Here is an 18,588-nt window from a genome sequence, read left to right on the forward strand (position 1 = left end):
GTCCTGGTCATGAGTTAGCGCTTTTGGACTCCCACTCACTGTCAGTGACCGCCTGTCACTGACTCTGCCCACTGCGTCGTGGTCGTGTAACGATGCTGCCACCATAAAACTCTACCATCGGCATTTGGAACCGCTTTTTACATTACAATCAGGCTCCTGCCTCAGCACCTGGAACCGCTTCTGCTGCGTATGCGTTTGACTAACTGCGGATACAACTCCTGTTTGGTGTCAGCTGTTCCCTCCTGATCCCTCGCAATGGACCAGGTCTGCTTTGTAGCTTGGCAGAGGGCTTGAACTTGGAGACATGGAGCTCTTACCCAGAACAGCTGGAGAACGGAATAGCATTTGGCGCAATTCTTTTGGTCGCAGGATCGAGGCAATTGAAGTAAAGGCAAACGGTGTTTTATTGCTCAATGTCTTAAAGAAGACTCAACCTTCCAAATGAAGGGGTACGTTACATTGCATACAGGAATCTTATCAGCAGATCTTCTCCTCAAAGAAGTTACAGGGTTGTACAATTTTACCAGGCATGAAGCCTCCTTTTATGCCACTCAAAGCACAGTGCCACAGGCGGTAAGTCCACCCTGGGTTCCTTCTAGCCAATCATTCTAGCTCACAAAATATAAATTAACAACATATTACATTTCAAAGGAGTCACTCAATATCCTCCTCCCTAATCCACCACCCAAGCTTTAAACACAAACTGATTTATCATACATTATACTGTCTCTTAAAATGTTGATATAATATTTCACAGGAAATAGTAAATGACATTCATCCTTATCAATCAGTTTGGCATTTCCAACCTTAACACATTCAGTGACATCCAAAAGGTTCTTAAAAACAGATTGTTTTTTCAAAGGAAGTTCTGTACATGAAGGGTTTAGCTATATGACACTAGTCCCACCTTTACACAGAGAACTTCCAGTCCCCCTATTCATCAGACCTCCTGCTAAGGGAATGACAATTAGCATCTAGGTTCTGCAGACACAGAGGCTGCTCATGTCTTATACAGACATATTCAAGAAGTGCATTTTCTCTACAAAATATACATTTAAACCATATAGTGCATAGCCTATTAAATATGCGTTGCTTCATGCACTAATGCATGCCACGAGCAGTCTCCCACTGCAGCTCAGAACCCACTGTGTGCTGGGCTGCTATGAGGGAGAGGGGGGGCGGTGTTGGACCCGGGCCCCCATCAGGCCCCTCAGGAAGCCTGGGCCCAGGTAATTTGTACCCACTCCCCCCCTCTTTATAATGTATAAAGGAGGGGTTGGCACTGGCAGATCCAGGGGGGGCGATTTAGGTGATCGGCCTCCCTACCAGACAGAGTAGCACACCCAGCTGCTGCAGGACAGCACTTCCTGACCCCATAGCAACAAGTAGCCGGTCAGGTCATGCTGCTGCAGGCATCAGGGGGTAGAGTTCCGGGCACAAGAGTGTGACTTTTAGCAGTAGCAGGTGTTCCCTGTGTCTGTGTGAAAGAGATGAGGAGCATTTGCCATTTTACCATGGACCAGCCCCCATCAGAAAGTACAGAAAGTACCACAGCAGCATGTCTGGCTCCCCAGTGTGATCCCTGGTATTCTGGTGGCAGATGCATCACTGGTCACAGTAGTTACTGGGGCCATTCCTACCTCCACTGTGTGTCATCTGCCTGTAGAGTCTGGCAGGGAAAGAGTTACCTGGATCCCCCCTCTCCCCACTCCCCCTCCCTGTCTCAGTCTATGCTGCTGCAAGAGGATGACCAGGCTGGATATGGCAGTGAGATGTGTGTCCCACAGGGAAAGCAGGCTCAAAGCAGTGATCACCCAGAGAAGCATGGGCAGGTAGGAATAGTACATGAGGAGTGGTCATGGGGACACCAGACGCATAGGACATGCGTATCTGTTGGTACAAGTTCTCAGGGTGCCATTTACATGGACATGTTACATATATGTGTGTGTGTGCTTCCTATAACAGATGTCCTTATACATTATATATACATGATCTCTGGTAGCTTTGAATCTAGAGAATTGGGGTATTTAGAGAAAACCTGAGGGTTCACTGCGAACATTCTGTTCAACTCCCGGCAGTCTTGCTTCCACCTCATGGACCCTCCCTCCTCCATCCTTACTTCACTGCCTGTAAGCTTGTGTAACCCCTGCCGAGCTGAGCTCTCTGCTGCTTAGTACAGAGACTTACATTATCACAGGTCCATCCCTCCTCATCCCAGCTCACCTCATTGGCTGGCAAGACAAAGGTCTTAATTAAATTAATTGGAGAGGGGACAAGTCAGGAGTGGAGAGAGGAGGAGTTGGGACTGGAGAGGCGAGGAGTCGGTGCTAAATGGTAAACTGCCCCCCCCCCCCCCGAGATAAATGTCTAGATCCACCACTAGGGGTTGGGCCTATGTTTTACTGGTGAGTGGAACCTCTGGTTCCACATTTGTATATCTCTGTCACTTATATTCTTATATTCCCTATTTTTGAAAGTCCTAGACTTAGGGTAATAATCTTTATTAGTGGGGGATAAAAGTCTCCTGCTCTTATCTTGATAGTTCCTGGGATAAAATAATCCACTGACTCTGTTCAGTTCAGGTTCTTGTCGTGTCTGAAAAGATGTTGAGAACTCCCCCTTACAATCATTTTCATTATATGAATCCTCTAAAATATATACATTTACATTATTTCTATCTCTATTAATTTTTTTTTAATTTCCTCTGATCCAGGAAGTTTTCTATTTTTAGAATAGATACGATCTATTAAATCCTAAGCTCAAACAAGCAAAAAAAAGTTTAAATGGGCATTTTTCTCCAGATATAGTTCCCAACACAAAGAGGTGGAACAAATAATTTCAAAACATTGGTCAATACTACCATCTTGGGACCAGAAATTCCCTCTAGAACAACATATATCTACAGAAGGGCCAAAAATTTAAAAACAAAACCAGTCAAAAGTGCATACTTAGGACCAAAACAAAGTAAGGGTCAAATCAAGTCTGCAGGGTTCTATAGATGTGGAATTTGTTTAGGATGTAGAAATGTTAAAAGGAGCATTACTACAAAAAAAGTAGAGGCTTTAGAAATCAATGGGAAAAACACACAAAATAAATCAATGTATTACATGCAGCTCCATGAATGTTATATACGCAATTGAATGTAGCTGCTGTAAGTTTTACATCGGCAAAACAACTAGGAATTTAAAAACCAGATATAGCAAACATTTCCGGAATATCTGCAAAGGCCTATAATTTCACACATTGGCCGCATATTTTAAAAACATTCACAATTACTCTACTAATGAAATAAAAGTTTTCTAGTAAGTAACTCTGAAATACATAAGAATGATACCACACTACCAGCGAAAGAAGAAATGAAGCATATACTTAACTACAAAACCCTAGCACCACTGAATTGAACCAGGACTTTGAGATGAAATTGTTTTTATAATTGTTACATTTTAGTATTCTTCTGCTTCTTTTGTACCAGCACTTCCCAAATATGTCATTTATTTTATTCCCCTAGGGATTTTATAACTTATTCATTATATATATAATATATATATATAGAATTGGGCCCATATTCAATCTGCTGGACTTTTTGCCTCCTTCACCTGTTTTCCAGGTGGAAAAGTATCGCGCGCGCCCAATAATCCCCATATTACATTTCAAAGAACGCGAAAATGGGACCCGGCAAAACTGGGAGCGTCAAAAAAAATGGGAATTTTTGGGAAAACATCCTATTACCCCCTAAAGATGTCCAGACATGGGGGATAACTATGGGTACCCCCGTTTTTGCATGCTGAAGGGAAGTCGGGTTTTTAAATAGCCGCAGCAGGTGCATAAATGCGGCTTTGAAGAAGGTGATGCAGAAGAGCATTTAGCAATTTTTGGGGGCAAAAATAACTATGCCCATCAATTTTGGGGTGCATGAGAATGGGTGCAAGCATATTTTTAAGTCCCTAAAATGAGTTTTAAAAATTCTTCAAAAATGCACCTGTCGCTACTACCCGCAATGAAGAAATCACCGGCCGCATATATGGGAACCCCTCTGGATTGAATTTAGCTATTTTATAAGTGTCTTTCCTAGTATTTTTTTGTAACCCTAAAATGAAAAATATTTTTTGGGGGTGTCCCGATTTTTTTTCCAACTTTTTTTACACACATTGTTTTTAGGGGGGCATTCCCAGGGGTGCAGGCTATTTTTTTGCACCCCTAAACCCCAATTCTGCACTTTTTTTTGCAAGCTAAAGGCTGGAGAAAACTTATCCCCATTTTTTTACATTGACTTTTAGCACCAGTGAACAGTCTTTGTAATTGAATACGTGGATAATGACAATAGGCGTAAATGATGTCATCGCCAATAATGGGTTTTCGCCTGGAATTGAATATGGGCCATAGTTTGATTGAGTTTATGTATTTATCTTATTGTTTAAAATAAGGAAAGTACCATATTTAATATTTGTTTATGCTTATTTATTGTATACTATCCACATATTTATTGTGATTTGCCATCTTGAATTTTAAGTATTGATACATCTTATTTATATCCCCTTTAGCCCATTTATTCTTATACAATTTATTATCTACGATGTTATCAGAGACTCTCGTTACCATGGATACTGGGAGTCTAAAGGACAATAAAAACTACAAATATAGCCACCACATATACAGGAAGTGAAGGAACAACCCTAGAATACCAAAAGGAGGCAGAGACCTGACCATCAGGAAGTCCCCTCCCTTTGTGTCCTAGCAATGAGACGCTAGGACACATAGAAACCAGCAGCATCTGGCAATAGAACCAGAAGTGATGCAGCACCATGGAGATTGGCTTTGGAGAGGACGGAACATGTATCCGCACTGCGACTGTGGATAGGACTCTACAAGTTCATTATTGGTACACATGAGGGAGGGTTTTGTTTCACAGGTTAAATTGATTCTCATTACTCAGATTGATTTTTAGCCCCATTAGAGTGGTATAAATGTAGGCTGTAGGACATTCCCCCAGTACCTTGACAAAGATTTGTACCATCAAATCGAAACTCGTTGGTGAGGGAGGCAGGACAGCTGGACAACGTTTTGGACATTTGTGAACTGTGTTGTTTGTGGATGAAGAGAACCGGACTCTGCAAACTCTTTATTCAGGTTTTATATACCTTTTTTATTTTTTACCATCATCCACTTTTGTCCATTTAATGGGATTCTTGCAGCCCTTTATTTTTCATAGAAATCCTGTTTTTATGTTATGGTAATAAAATGTAATTTTTATATAAACTACCATTTTCTATACTGGATTCTCTGTTTGACCTGCTTATATCTGACCAGAGGAGGAGGGAGGAAGGAACTGGCTTAGGCCCTCATTCAGAGCCGCTCGCTATTTGCGGTCGTTCGTTCAAAAACAAGGGGTGGCTATTCAAATGAACCGTTCGCTCATTGCGGTCTGTTCATGCCTCTAAGTCTGAACGAGCGAGTGAAAAATATTGAAAAATACTCCCCCTGGCCGCTCGCACCATACGTCATGTCCGCTATTTATTAGATTAATCGAGTACATCGAACAGCGTATGAACTGCTCGCTATTCTTGTGGTTGGTTTTTTCAACCGCTATTTTGCGAGCAGATCTGACTAAAAAAAACCAAGTGACTTGGTCAATGACGCTGCTGTATTAATTATGCACTCCCTTAAAATGCCCATTTTGACCTTTAACCACGCCTGCGTTTTAATTCCACTCCCCCATTTTCAAGCACCTTCCCCTGTTAACACCCACAGACGCCTCCTCCTGTCAGGCATTCGCTATTTAGCGAGCACATGATTTTCGGCCAAACTGACTGGTTCGCGCATGCGTATTACAATCCGTACGCATGCGCAGTTGTGCGAACATCGCTCAGTGCGAATGAGCGGCCGCTTACGAAGCCCTTAATCTCACCCCCTAAAGAGAGGGCTAGGATCACATGCAGTCCTAAGTACTGTATAAGAACTCTATAATCTGGTAACATGGTCACTGGTGTCAGACACCGAAGATGAGGCCGGTCTGATTAATGCTGTGGTTTGGGTATAGTAAGTGCCCTAAGACACTTAGAGAAAATTGGAATAATTTTTATTTTATATAAATAAAGTTAATAGCAGACTTACGCTCAGTGACGGCCTTTATAGAAAACTTATTTGGTACTTTTCCCCGAGGAGATGTGACAATTTAATAATGGGAGGATGAGCGGTGTGTAATGTACTCAATATAATCTAAATGTAACTATTACATTTCCCCTGAGGGTGGACAGGACACATTCATCTGTAATTTTTATTGCATTTTAATTATACATTAATACGTTTGATACATAGAATAATATGTAATAGGAGGATAGTTATATATAGTATCTATTATAGAACTACATTTGTGGACATAATTATTGCCCTATTCTGTTGACATATTACTTAGTTCGTTGGTAAGGGGGCTGCTGGGATACTATAATATATCACTTGGAATAGCTCTAAATGCATCTATACTTATTTCCATAAATAATCTTATGATGCAACTGGGTTTTTTAACCAATGTCCAGGTAACAAAAACTATTATGGTGTATATTAGTACTGTGTGTAACTCTTTATAATTTAATCTTCTTCATCATAGTTTTTCTTGTGTTCAATTCATTTCTGAAAAGCAGAATATAAATTTTTGGGAAAAATATACAGCCCAGAACTCCAGCACATGAGGTCAATATGGCGAATATCTCCACAGCCACTGAGTCTTTTCCTTTGGTGCTCAGATAGGCCGGGATCATTGCAATCCAGACACTGCAGAACACCAGCATGCTGAAGGTGATGTACTTGGCCTCATTAAAACTGTCCGGTAATGTCCTCACCATGAAAGCCAGAACAAAGCTCACAGCCACCAGAATCCCCATGTAACCCAACACAGAGTAAAACCCAATAACTGACCCTTCATCACACTGAATGATGATCATACCCTGATAGGAATGATGGTCATACTCCTGGTAGGGAGGAGAAACAGACAGCCAGATACCACAGATCAGAGCTTGGACAGAGGAGCACACAATCACTACACAATTAGACACTTTGAGTGTGACCCACTTCCTCCAGCGACTGCCAGGTTTGGTGGCTTTGAATGCAATGCAGACAGTGACCGTCTTGGCCAGTACAGAAGAGACAGCTGTGGAGAAGAAGATCCCAAATGATGTCTGTCTCAGCCTGCAGGTTATATCCACCGGCCGACCGAGGAACAAGAACACACAGAGGAAGCTCAGCAAGATGGAGACCAGGAGAATGAAGCTTACAGCCCGATTATTGGCTTTCACAATGGGAGTGTCCCAGTAATAAATAAAGTTCCCTAATATAAATAATGTTATGGCAGAGAAAGATGAAGCTGTTACTGCAGAAATTAGCACCACAATGTCCTTCTCATATGACAGAAAGTCGTACGATTTGGGTATACAGCTCACTTTTCTCTCATCTGGCCATTCTTCATCAGGACATCTATGGCAGACATCACTGTCTGTAATTGAATATAGAACATAGACATATTATCTGTGTGGGCAATATTTTTAACATCAAATTATTCTTGAACAACCTTATTAAATTGAAATCTACCCCACAAAAATATCCAAATATAAGAGATTTCAGTGTCTCTACCTTAATTGACTTATGCAGTACTGTAGGTGCTACACTAAGGTTATTAATACATAACTGATTGCAAAACCAGGAGGCGAGGAAGTGACTGGGACAAGGGGAGGAGTGGGGAGGTTGCAGATACAGATCAATCAACCGCACCACATTGCAGAGTTGGTTGTTCCCATGGGATGGATGGGCCACCTTGAAGAACTTACCAGCAGGTCTGGCACTGTGTATGGTAGGTCTGACTCTGATAATCATCATCACTGTGCTACTCATCAGTTTGGTCACCTGGTGTGGAAACCTGTGTTGCATATATATGTAATGTATATGTTATGCTTAATAATATATATTATTGTAATACATGTGAGTCTCAGATAGGAATAATGTAGTATAATAACTCCAACATTGTTTTTGTTCAGTAAACCTGAGGGGTAGTGACATGGAGAACATTATTTATTGTAATCTGCATATTATTTTCATTTTGTCATACTGTATGTCTTCTATCGGAATCAGGATGAATGCCCACTGGCTGTAAGGCCGGTTGTTCAAATCCCGACTCCAGCAGACTGGCAGCAGTGAAAATCCTGACAGGGGATTTAGGTGAGTATTACTAACCCTAGCCGCCTAACCCTCCCTTAAGGGTGCCTAACCCTAGTCCCTCCCTAGTGCCTAATCCTAACCCCCCTTCCCTGCAGCCTAAACCTAAGTCTCCCCAGGGGATGCCTAACCCTAACCTCCCCCCGGGGTGCTTAACCCTGACCTCCCTTTTCCTAGCCTAACCCTAACCCTCCCGGGGTGCCTGAATCTAAGTCCCCCCGCGAGCCCCTAACCTAACCCTCCCCCCCATGGTTGTCCATGCCCTCCGCCCGGCTCACCTTCGATTGGTATGCCAGGCGTTGGGCTCCAAGCATAGGTTTAATGACAGGCGTCGGTATTTTGACACCTGTCATTAGTATCCTGCCGGGATTTGACAGTCGGGAAGCCGGTGGTCGGCATTTTGACTTTCGGCTTCCTGACTGCATCCCCTTTTATCCTAAGCGCATTCCCCTTAACAATTGTAGCCTATTACTCACATATAAGGATTATTCCTGTATATGACACATCCCCACCTGTAACATTGGACATTTCCCCCTCAGAACACGGGACACAGTCATAGCAGCAGACATGGAATCCTCCATTAGAAGCTTTTCTGTAGCCAGGAGAACATCTGTCATTGCACCGAGATCTGGGGACCTTGTACAGGGAGTAATGTATATATTATTAATTAAACAGAGTCTTTTAATGGCAGCAGACAGAAGTTTACAAAGAGTCGTTATTTCTCTACTGAGATCAGGAAAGAAGAAGAAAAAAGTCCTTTGTGGGGGAACGCTTTAGAAGATTAGATTAATAACTGTATTATAAAGGTATTTTTTAAAACTAAACTTTTAATTGTTAATAAAATTTGGTACAGTTAGATTATTCCAAAAATTCCCTAAGTTTATATATACAGGTAATGGGCGATATATTTAAGGCACCAAGTAAACTTTTTTGAGATGTAATATTAAGATTAGTCAGATATTAGTCTAATCTCACAAAAACTGAACCTATATAATTATGTCAGATTGATTATTAGAAATTGTTAACAGCACAAATGCTGAATATAAATATTTATTTACCAATAGAAATCAATTGTGTGTCCAGTATAGAAAGAAATAGAAACAAATAGGAAGAAGAAACACAATTTATCATGTGTTTCAATCATTTGTTACAATGTATCAGGGAGTATAGCAAATATCTTGTAAAAAAATAACTTGTTTTCTTTTATTTATTCGATTATATCAAAACAATTGCTGAAAACATGTCTCTTAGTAATAATATCAGCAACTTGATGGCTGTAAAGCTACAATGAGGTTAATTTCAATTATATTATGGGTCCTGACTCCTAATACAGAACTGTTATCAGACCTGTAATATGTATGTGTATGTATCATACAGCAACTATGACATCAATACATTCATCAGGGCAACTAAGAGAACCTAAAACAGCACAATAACTTGTCATAAAAATGAGTCAGAAATCCAATATGTGTGTATTATACTGTATGCAGCACATCTGATCTAAATGATCATAAATAATAAAGATATATTCAGCGTGGTGGATGAGAAAACCCCCAAAAGCATAATAATTGTATATTGCACAGAAATAAAATCTGAAAATTGGTTATTACAGTGTGTAACAGATGATTGGTATGAATGCAGTATGTAGTAGATTATTGTGTAACAGAGTATTGGTATGAATGCAGTATGTAGTAGATTATTGTGTAACAGAGTATTGGTATGAATGCAGTATGTAGTAGATTATTGTGTAACAGAGTATTGGTATGAATGCAGTATGTAGTAGATTATTGTGTAACAGAGTATTAGTATGAGTGCAGTATGTAGCAGATTATTATGTAACAGAGTATTGGTATGAATGCAGTATGTAGTAGATTATTGTGTAACAGAGTATTGGTATGAATGCAGTATGCAGCAGATTATTGTGTAACATAGTATTGGTATGAATGCAGAATGCAGCAGATTATTGTGTAACAGAGTATTAATATGAATGCAGTATGTAACAGATTAGAGTGTAACAGAGTATTGGTATGAGTGCCGTATGCAGCAGATTATTGTGTAACAGAGTATTGGTATGAAGGCAGTATATAGCAGATTATTGTGTAACAGAGTATTGGTAGGAATGCAGTATGCAGCAGATTATTGTGTAACAGAGCATTGGTAGGAATGCAGTATGCAGCAGATTATTGTGTAACAGAGTATTGGTATGAATGCAGTAAGCAGCAGATTATTGTGTAACAGAGTATTGGTATGAATGCAGTAAGCAGCAGATTATTGTGTAACAGAGTATAGGTATGAATGCAGTATGTAGTAGATTATTGTGTAACATAGTATTGGTATGAATGCAGTATGTAGCAGATTATTGTGTAACAGAGTATAGGTATGTATGCAGTATGCAGCATATTATTGTGTAACAGAGTATTGGTATGAATGCAGTATGTAGCAGATTATTGTGTAACAGAGTATTGGAATGAGTGCCGTATGTAGCAGATTATTGTGTAACAGAGTATTGGTATGAGTGCAGTATGCAGCAGATTATTGTGTAACAGAGTATTGGTATGAGTGCAGTATGCAGCAGATTATTGTGTAACAGGGTATTGGTATGAATGCAGTATGCAACAGATTATTGTGTAACAGAGTATTGGTATGAGTGCCGTATGCAGCAGATTATTGTGTAACAGAGTATAGGTATGTATGCAGTATGCAGCAGATTATTGTGTAACAGTGTATTGGTATGAATGCAGAATGCAGCAGATTATTGTGTAACAGAGTATTGGTATGAGTGCCGTATGCAGCAGATTATTGTGTAACAGAGTATTGGTATGGATGCAGTATGCAGCAGATTATTGTGTAACAGAGTATTGGTATGAATGCAGTATGCATCAGATTATCGTGTAACAGAGTATTGGTATGAATGCAGTATGTAGCAGATTATTGTGTAACAGTGTATTGGTAAGAGTGCAGTATGTAGCAGATTATTGTGTAACAGAGTATTGGTATGAATGCAGTATGCAGCAGATTATTATGTAACAGAGTATTGGTATGAATGCAGTATGCAGCAGATTATTGTATAACAGAGTATTGGTATGAGTGCACTATGTAGCATATTATTGTGTAACAGAGTATTGGTATGAATGCAGAATGCAACTGATTATTGTGTAACAGAGTATTGGCATGAATGCAGTGTGCAGCAGATTATTGTGTAACAGAGTATTGGTATGAATGCACTATGTAGCATATTATTGTGTAACAGAGTATTGGAATGAATGCAGTATGTAGCAGATTATTGTGTAACAGAGTATTGGTATGAATGCAGTATGCAGCAGATTATTGTGTAACAGACTATTGGTATGAGTGCAGTATGCAGAAGATTATTGTGTAAAAGAGTATTGGTATGAATGCAGTATATAGCAGATTATTGTGTAACAGAGTATTGGTATGAATGCAGTATATAGCAGATTATTGTGTAACAGAGTATTGGTATGAATGCAGAATGTAGCAGATTATTATGTAACAGATTATTGGTATGAATGCAGTATGTAGCAGATTATTGTGTAACAGAGTATTGGTATGAATGCAGAATGTAGCAGATTATTATGTAACAGAGTATTGGTATGAATGCAGTATGTAGCAGATTATTGTGTAACAGAGTATTGGTATGAATGCAGTATGTAGCAGATTATTATGTAACAGAGTATTGGTATGAGTGCAGTATGCAGCAGATTATGGTGTAACAGTATTGGTATGAATGCAGTATGTAGCAGATTATTGTGTAACAGAGTATTGGTATGAGTGCAGTATGCAGCAGATTATTGTGTAACAGAGTATTGGTATGAGTGCAGTATGCAGCAGATTATTGTGTAACAGAGTATTGGTATGAATGCAGTATGCAGCAGATTATTGTGTAACAGAGTATTGGTATGAATGCAGAATGCAGCAGATTATTGTGTAACAGAGTATTGGTATGAGTGCAGAATGCTGCAGATTATTGTGTAACAGAGTATTGGTATGAAGGCAGTATATAGCAGAATATTGTGTAACAGAGTATTGGTAGGAATGCAGTATGCAGCAGATTATTGTGTAACAGAGTATTGGTAGGAATGCAGTATGCAGGAGATTATTGTGTAACAAAGTAAAGGTATGAAAACAGTATGCAGCAGATTATTGTGTAACAGAGTATTGGTATGAATACAGTATGCAGCAGATTATTGTGTAACATAGTATTGGTATGAATGCAGAATGCAGCAGATTATTGTGTAACAGAGTATTGGTATGAGAGCTGTATGCAGCAGATTATTGTGTAACAGAGTATTGGTATGAAGGCAGTATATAGCAGATTATTGTGTAACAGAGTATTGGTAGGAATGCAGTATGCAGCAGATTATTGTGTAACAGAGTATTGGTAGGAATGCAGTATGCAGCAGATTATTGTGTAACAGAGTATTGGTATGAATGCAGTATGCAGCAGATTATTGTATAACAGAGTATTGGTATGAATACAGTTTGTAGCAGATTATTGTGTAACAGAGTATAGGTATGTATGCAGTATGCAGCAGATTATTGTGTAACAGAGTATTGGTATGAATGCAGTATGCAGCAGATTATTGTGTAACAGAGTACTGGTATGAATGCAGTATGTAGCAGGTTATTGTGTAACAGAGTATAGGTATGTATGCAGTATGCAGCAGATTATTGTGTAACAGAGTATTGGTATGAATTCAGTATGCATCAGAATATTGTGTAACAGAATATTGGTATGAATGCAGAATGCAGCAGATTATTGTGTAACAGAGTATTGGTATGAGTGCCGTATGCAGCAGATTATTGTGTAACAGAGTATTGGTATGGATGCAGTATGCAGCAGATTATTGTGTAACAGAGTATTGGTATGAATGCAGTTTGCTGTAGATTATTTTGTAACAGTGTATTGGTATGAGTGCAGTATGCAGAAGAGTATTAAGTAACAGAGTATTGGTATGAATGCAGTATGCAGCAGATTATTGTGTAACAGAGTATTGGTATGAATGCACTATGTAGCATATTATTGTGAAACAGAGTATTGGAATGAATGCAGTATGTAGCAGATTATTGTGTAACAGAGTATTGGTATGAATGCAGTATGCAGCAGATTATTGTGTAACAGAGTATTGGTATGAGTGTAATATGCAGAAGATTATTGTGTAATAGAGTATTGGAATGAATGCAGTATATAGCAGATTATTGTGTAACAGAGTATTGGTATGAATGCAGTATATAGCAGATTATTGTGTAACAGAGTATTGGTATGAATGCAGTATATAGCAGATTATTGTGTAACAGAGTATTGGTATGAATGCAGAATGTAGCAGATTATTATGTAACAGATTATTGGTATGAATGCAGTATGTAGCAGATTATTGTGTAACAGAGTATTGGTATGAATGCAGTATCTAGCAGATTATTATGTAACAGAGTATTGGTATGAATGCAGTATGTAGCAGATTATTGTGTAACAGAGTATTGGTATGAATGCAGTATGTAGCAGATTATTATGTAACAGAGTATTGGTATGAGTGCAGTATGCAGCAGATTATTGTGTAACAGTATTGGTATGAATGCAGTATGCTGCAGATTATTGTGTAACAGAGTATTGGTATGAATGCAGTATGCAGCAGATTATTGTGTAACAGAGTATTGGTATGAATGCAGAATGCAGCAGATTATTGTGTAACAGAGTATTGGTATGAGTGCAGAGTGCTGCAGATTATTGTGTAACAGAGTATTGGTATGAAGGCAGTATATAGCAGAATATTGTGTAACAGAGTATTGGTAGGAATGCAGTATGCAGCAGATTATTGTGTAACAGAGTATTGGTAGGAATGCAGTATGCAGGAGATTATTGTGTAACAGAGTATTGGTATGAATGCAGTATGCAGCAGATTATTGTGTAACAGAGTATTGGTATGAATACAGTATGCAGCAGATTATTGTGTAACAGTATTGGTATGAATGCAGAATGCAGCAGATTATTGTGTAACAGAGTATTGGTATGAGTGCTGTATGCAGCAGATTATTGTGTAACAGAGTATTGGTATGAAGGCAGTATATAGCAGATTATTGTGTAACAGAGTATTGGTAGGAATGCAGTATGCAGCAGATTATTGTGTAACAGAGTATTGGTAGGAATGCAGTATGCAGCAGATTATTGTGTAACAGAGTATTGGTGTGAATGCAGTATGCAGCAGATTATTGTGTAACAGAGTATTGGTATGAATACAGTATGTAGCAGATTATTGTGTAACAGAGTATAGGTATGTATGCAGTATGCAGCAGATTATTGTGTAACAGAGTATTGGTATGAATGCAGTATGCAGCAGATTATTGTGTAACAGAGTATTGGTATGAATGCAGTATGCAGCAGATTATTGTGTAACAGAGTATTGGTATGAATGCAGTATGTAGCAGGTTATTGTGTAACAGAGTATAGGTATGTATGCAGTATGCAGCAGATTATTGTGTAACAGAGTATTGGTATGAATTCAGTATGCATCAGAATATTGTGTAACAGAATATTGGTATGAATGCAGAATGCAGCAGATTATTGTGTTACAGAGTATTGGTATGAGTGCCGTATGCAGCAGATTATTGTGTAACAGAGTATTGGTATGGATGCAGTATGCAGCAGATTATTGTGTAACAGAGTATTGGTATGAATGCAGTATGCTGCAGATTATTTTGTAACAGTGTATTGGTATGAGTGCAGTATGCAGCAGATTATTAAGTAACAGAGTATTGGTATGAATGCAGTATGCAGCAGATTATTGTGTAACAGAGTATTGGTATGAATGCACTATGTAGCATATTATTGTGAAACAGAGTATTGGAATGAATGCAGTATGTAGCAGATTATTGTGTAACAGAGTATTGGTATGAATGCAGTATGCAGCAGATTATTGTGTAACAGAGTATTGGTATGAGTGCAGTATGCAGAAGATTATTGTGTAATAGAGTATTGGAATGAATGCAGTATATAGCAGATTATTGTGTAACAGAGTATTGGTATGAATGCAGTATATAGCAGATTATTGTGTAACAGAGTATTGGTATGAATGCAGTATGTAGCAGATTATTATGTAACAGAGTATTGGTATGAATGCAGTATGTAGCAGATTATTGTGTAACAGAGTATTGGAATGAATGCAGTATGTAGCAGATTATTATGTAACAGAGTATTGGTATGAGTGCTGTATGCAGCAGATTATTGTGGAACAGTATTGGTATGAATGCAGTATGTAGCAGATTATTGTGTAACAGAGTATTGGTATGAGTGCAGTATGCAGCAGATTATTGTGTAACAGAGTATTGGTATGAGTGCAGTATGCAGCAGATTATTGTGTAACAGGGTATTGGTATGAATGCAGTATGCAACAGATTATTGTGTAACAGAGTATTGGTATGAGTGCCGTATGCAGCAGATTATTGTGTAACAGAGTATAGGTATGTATGCAGTATGCAGCAGATTATTGTGTAACAGTGTATTGGTATGAATGCAGAATGCAGCAGATTATTGTGTAACAGAGTATTGGTATGAGTGCCGTATGCAGCAGATTATTGTGTAACAGAGTATTGGTATGGATGCAGTATGCAGCAGATTATTGTGTAACAGAGTATTGGTATGAATGCAGTATGCATCAGATTATCGTGTAACAGAGTATTGGTATGAATGCAGTATGTAGCAGATTATTGTGTAACAGTGTATTGGTAAGAGTGCAGTATGTAGCAGATTATTGTGTAACAGAGTATTGGTATGAATGCAGTATGCAGCAGATTATTATGTAACAGAGTATTGGTATGAATGCAGTATGCAGCAGATTATTGTATAACAGAGTATTGGTATGAGTGCACTATGTAGCATATTATTGTGTAACAGAGTATTGGTATGAATGCAGAATGCAACTGATTATTGTGTAACAGAGTATTGGCATGAATGCAGTGTGCAGCAGATTATTGTGTAACAGAGTATTGGTATGAATGCACTATGTAGCATATTATTGTGTAACAGAGTATTGGAATGAATGCAGTATTTAGCAGATTATTGTGAAACAGAGTATTGGTATGAATGCAGTATGCAGCAGATTATTGTGTAACAGACTATTGGTATGAGTGCAGTATGCAGAAGATTATTGTGTAAAAGAGTATTGGTATGAATGCAGTATATAGCAGATTATTGTGTAACAGAGTATTGGTATGAATGCAGTATATAGCAGATTATTGTGTAACAGAGTATTGGTATGAATGCAGAATGTAGCAGATTATTATGTAACAGATTATTGGTATGAATGCAGTATGTAGCAGATTATTGTGTAACAGAGTATTGGTATGAATGCAGAATGTAGCAGATTATTATGTAACAGAGTATTGGTATGAATGCAGTATGTAGCAGATTATTGTGTAACAGAGTATTGGTATGAATGCAGTATGTAGCAGATTATTATGTAACAGAGTATTGGTATGAGTGCAGTATGCAGCAGATTATGGTGTAACAGTATTGGTATGAATGCAGTATGTAGCAGATTATTGTGTAACAGAGTATTGGTATGAGTGCAGTATGCAGCAGATTATTGTGTAACAGAGTATTGGTATGAGTGCAGTATGCAGCAGATTATTGTGTAACAGAGTATTGGTATGAATGCAGTATGCAGCAGATTATTGTGTAACAGAGTATTGGTATGAATGCAGAATGCAGCAGATTATTGTGTAACAGAGTAGTGGTATGAGTGCAGAATGCTGCAGATTATTGTGTAACAGAGTATTGGTATGAAGGCAGTATATAGCAGAATATTGTGTAACAGAGTATTGGTAGGAATGCAGTATGCAGCAGATTATTGTGTAACAGAGTATTGGTAGGAATGCAGTATGCAGGAGATTATTGTGTAACAAAGTAAAGGTATGAAAACAGTATGCAGCAGATTATTGTGTAACAGAGTATTGGTATGAATACAGTATGCAGCAGATTATTGTGTAACATAGTATTGGTATGAATGCAGAATGCAGCAGATTATTGTGTAACAGAGTATTGGTATGAGAGCTGTATGCAGCAGATTATTGTGTAACAGAGTATTGGTATGAAGGCAGTATATAGCAGATTATTGTGTAACAGAGTATTGGTAGGAATGCAGTATGCAGCAGATTATTGTGTAACAGAGTATTGGTAGGAATGCAGTATGCAGCAGATTATTGTGTAACAGAGTATTGGTATGAATGCAGTATGCAGCAGATTATTGTATAACAGAGTATTGGTATGAATACAGTTTGTAGCAGATTATTGTGTAACAGAGTATAGGTATGTATGCAGTATGCAGCAGATTATTGTGTAACAGAGTATTGGTATGAATGCAGTATGCAGCAGATTATTGTGTAACAGAGTACTGGTATGAATGCAGTATGTAGCAGGTTATTGTGTAACAGAGTATAGGTATGTATGCAGTATGCAGCAGATTATTGTGTAACAGAGTATTGGTATGAATTCAGTATGCATCAGAATATTGTGTAACAGAATATTGGTATGAATGCAGAATGCAGCAGATTATTGTGTAACAGAGTATTGGTATGAGTGCCGTATGCAGCAGATTATTGTGTAACAGAGTATTGGTATGGATGCAGTATGCAGCAGATTATTGTGTAACAGAGTATTGGTATGAATGCAGTTTGCTGTAGATTATTTTGTAACAGTGTATTGGTATGAGTGCAGTATGCAGAAGAGTATTAAGTAACAGAGTATTGGTATGAATGCAGTATGCAGCAGATTATTGTGTAACAGAGTATTGGTATGAATGCACTATGTAGCATATTATTGTGAAACAGAGTATTGGAATGAATGCAGTATGTAGCAGATTATTGTGTAACAGAGTATTGGTATGAATGCAGTATGCAGCAGATTATTGTGTAACAGAGTATTGGTATGAGTGTAATATGCAGAAGATTATTGTGTAATAGAGTATTGGAATGAATGCAGTATATAGCAGATTATTGTGTAACAGAGTATTGGTATGAATGCAGTATATAGCAGATTATTGTGTAACAGAGTATTGGTATGAATGCAGTATATAGCAGATTATTGTGTAACAGAGTATTGGTATGAATGCAGAATGTAGCAGATTATTATGTAACAGATTATTGGTATGAATGCAGTATGTAGCAGATTATTGTGTAACAGAGTATTGGTATGAATGCAGTATGTAGCAGATTATTATGTAACAGAGTATTGGTATGAATGCAGTATGTAGCAGATTATTGTGTAACAGAGAATTGGTATGAATGCAGTATGTAGCAGATTATTATGTAACAGAGTATTGGTATGAGTGCAGTATGCAGCAGATTATTGTGTAACAGTATTGGTATGAATGCAGT

At 38.3% G+C, this 18,588-nt stretch overlaps 1 protein-coding gene across 1 annotated transcript in view; it reads right to left on the reverse strand.

Annotated features, from left to right (window-relative positions):
* Positions 1 to 6,578: 6,578 nt before the first annotated feature.
* Positions 6,579 to 18,588, reverse strand: part of LOC148450930 (vomeronasal type-2 receptor 26-like) — a 35,653-nt gene continuing 23,643 nt past the window's right edge. The window contains exons 3-4 of the mRNA XM_088462498.1: positions 8,715 to 8,842; positions 6,579 to 7,486 (exon numbers count right to left, since the gene is read on the reverse strand). Of these exons, the coding sequence (XP_088318624.1) occupies positions 6,579 to 7,486; positions 8,715 to 8,842 (1,036 nt within the window). The remainder of the gene's footprint in view (positions 7,487 to 8,714; positions 8,843 to 18,588) is intronic.

Source organism: Taudactylus pleione, unplaced genomic scaffold, assembly GCF_031769625.1.
Source record: "Taudactylus pleione unplaced genomic scaffold, aTauple2 ptg001253l, whole genome shotgun sequence".
Classification (NCBI taxonomy): Eukaryota; Metazoa; Chordata; class Amphibia; order Anura; family Myobatrachidae; genus Taudactylus; species Taudactylus pleione.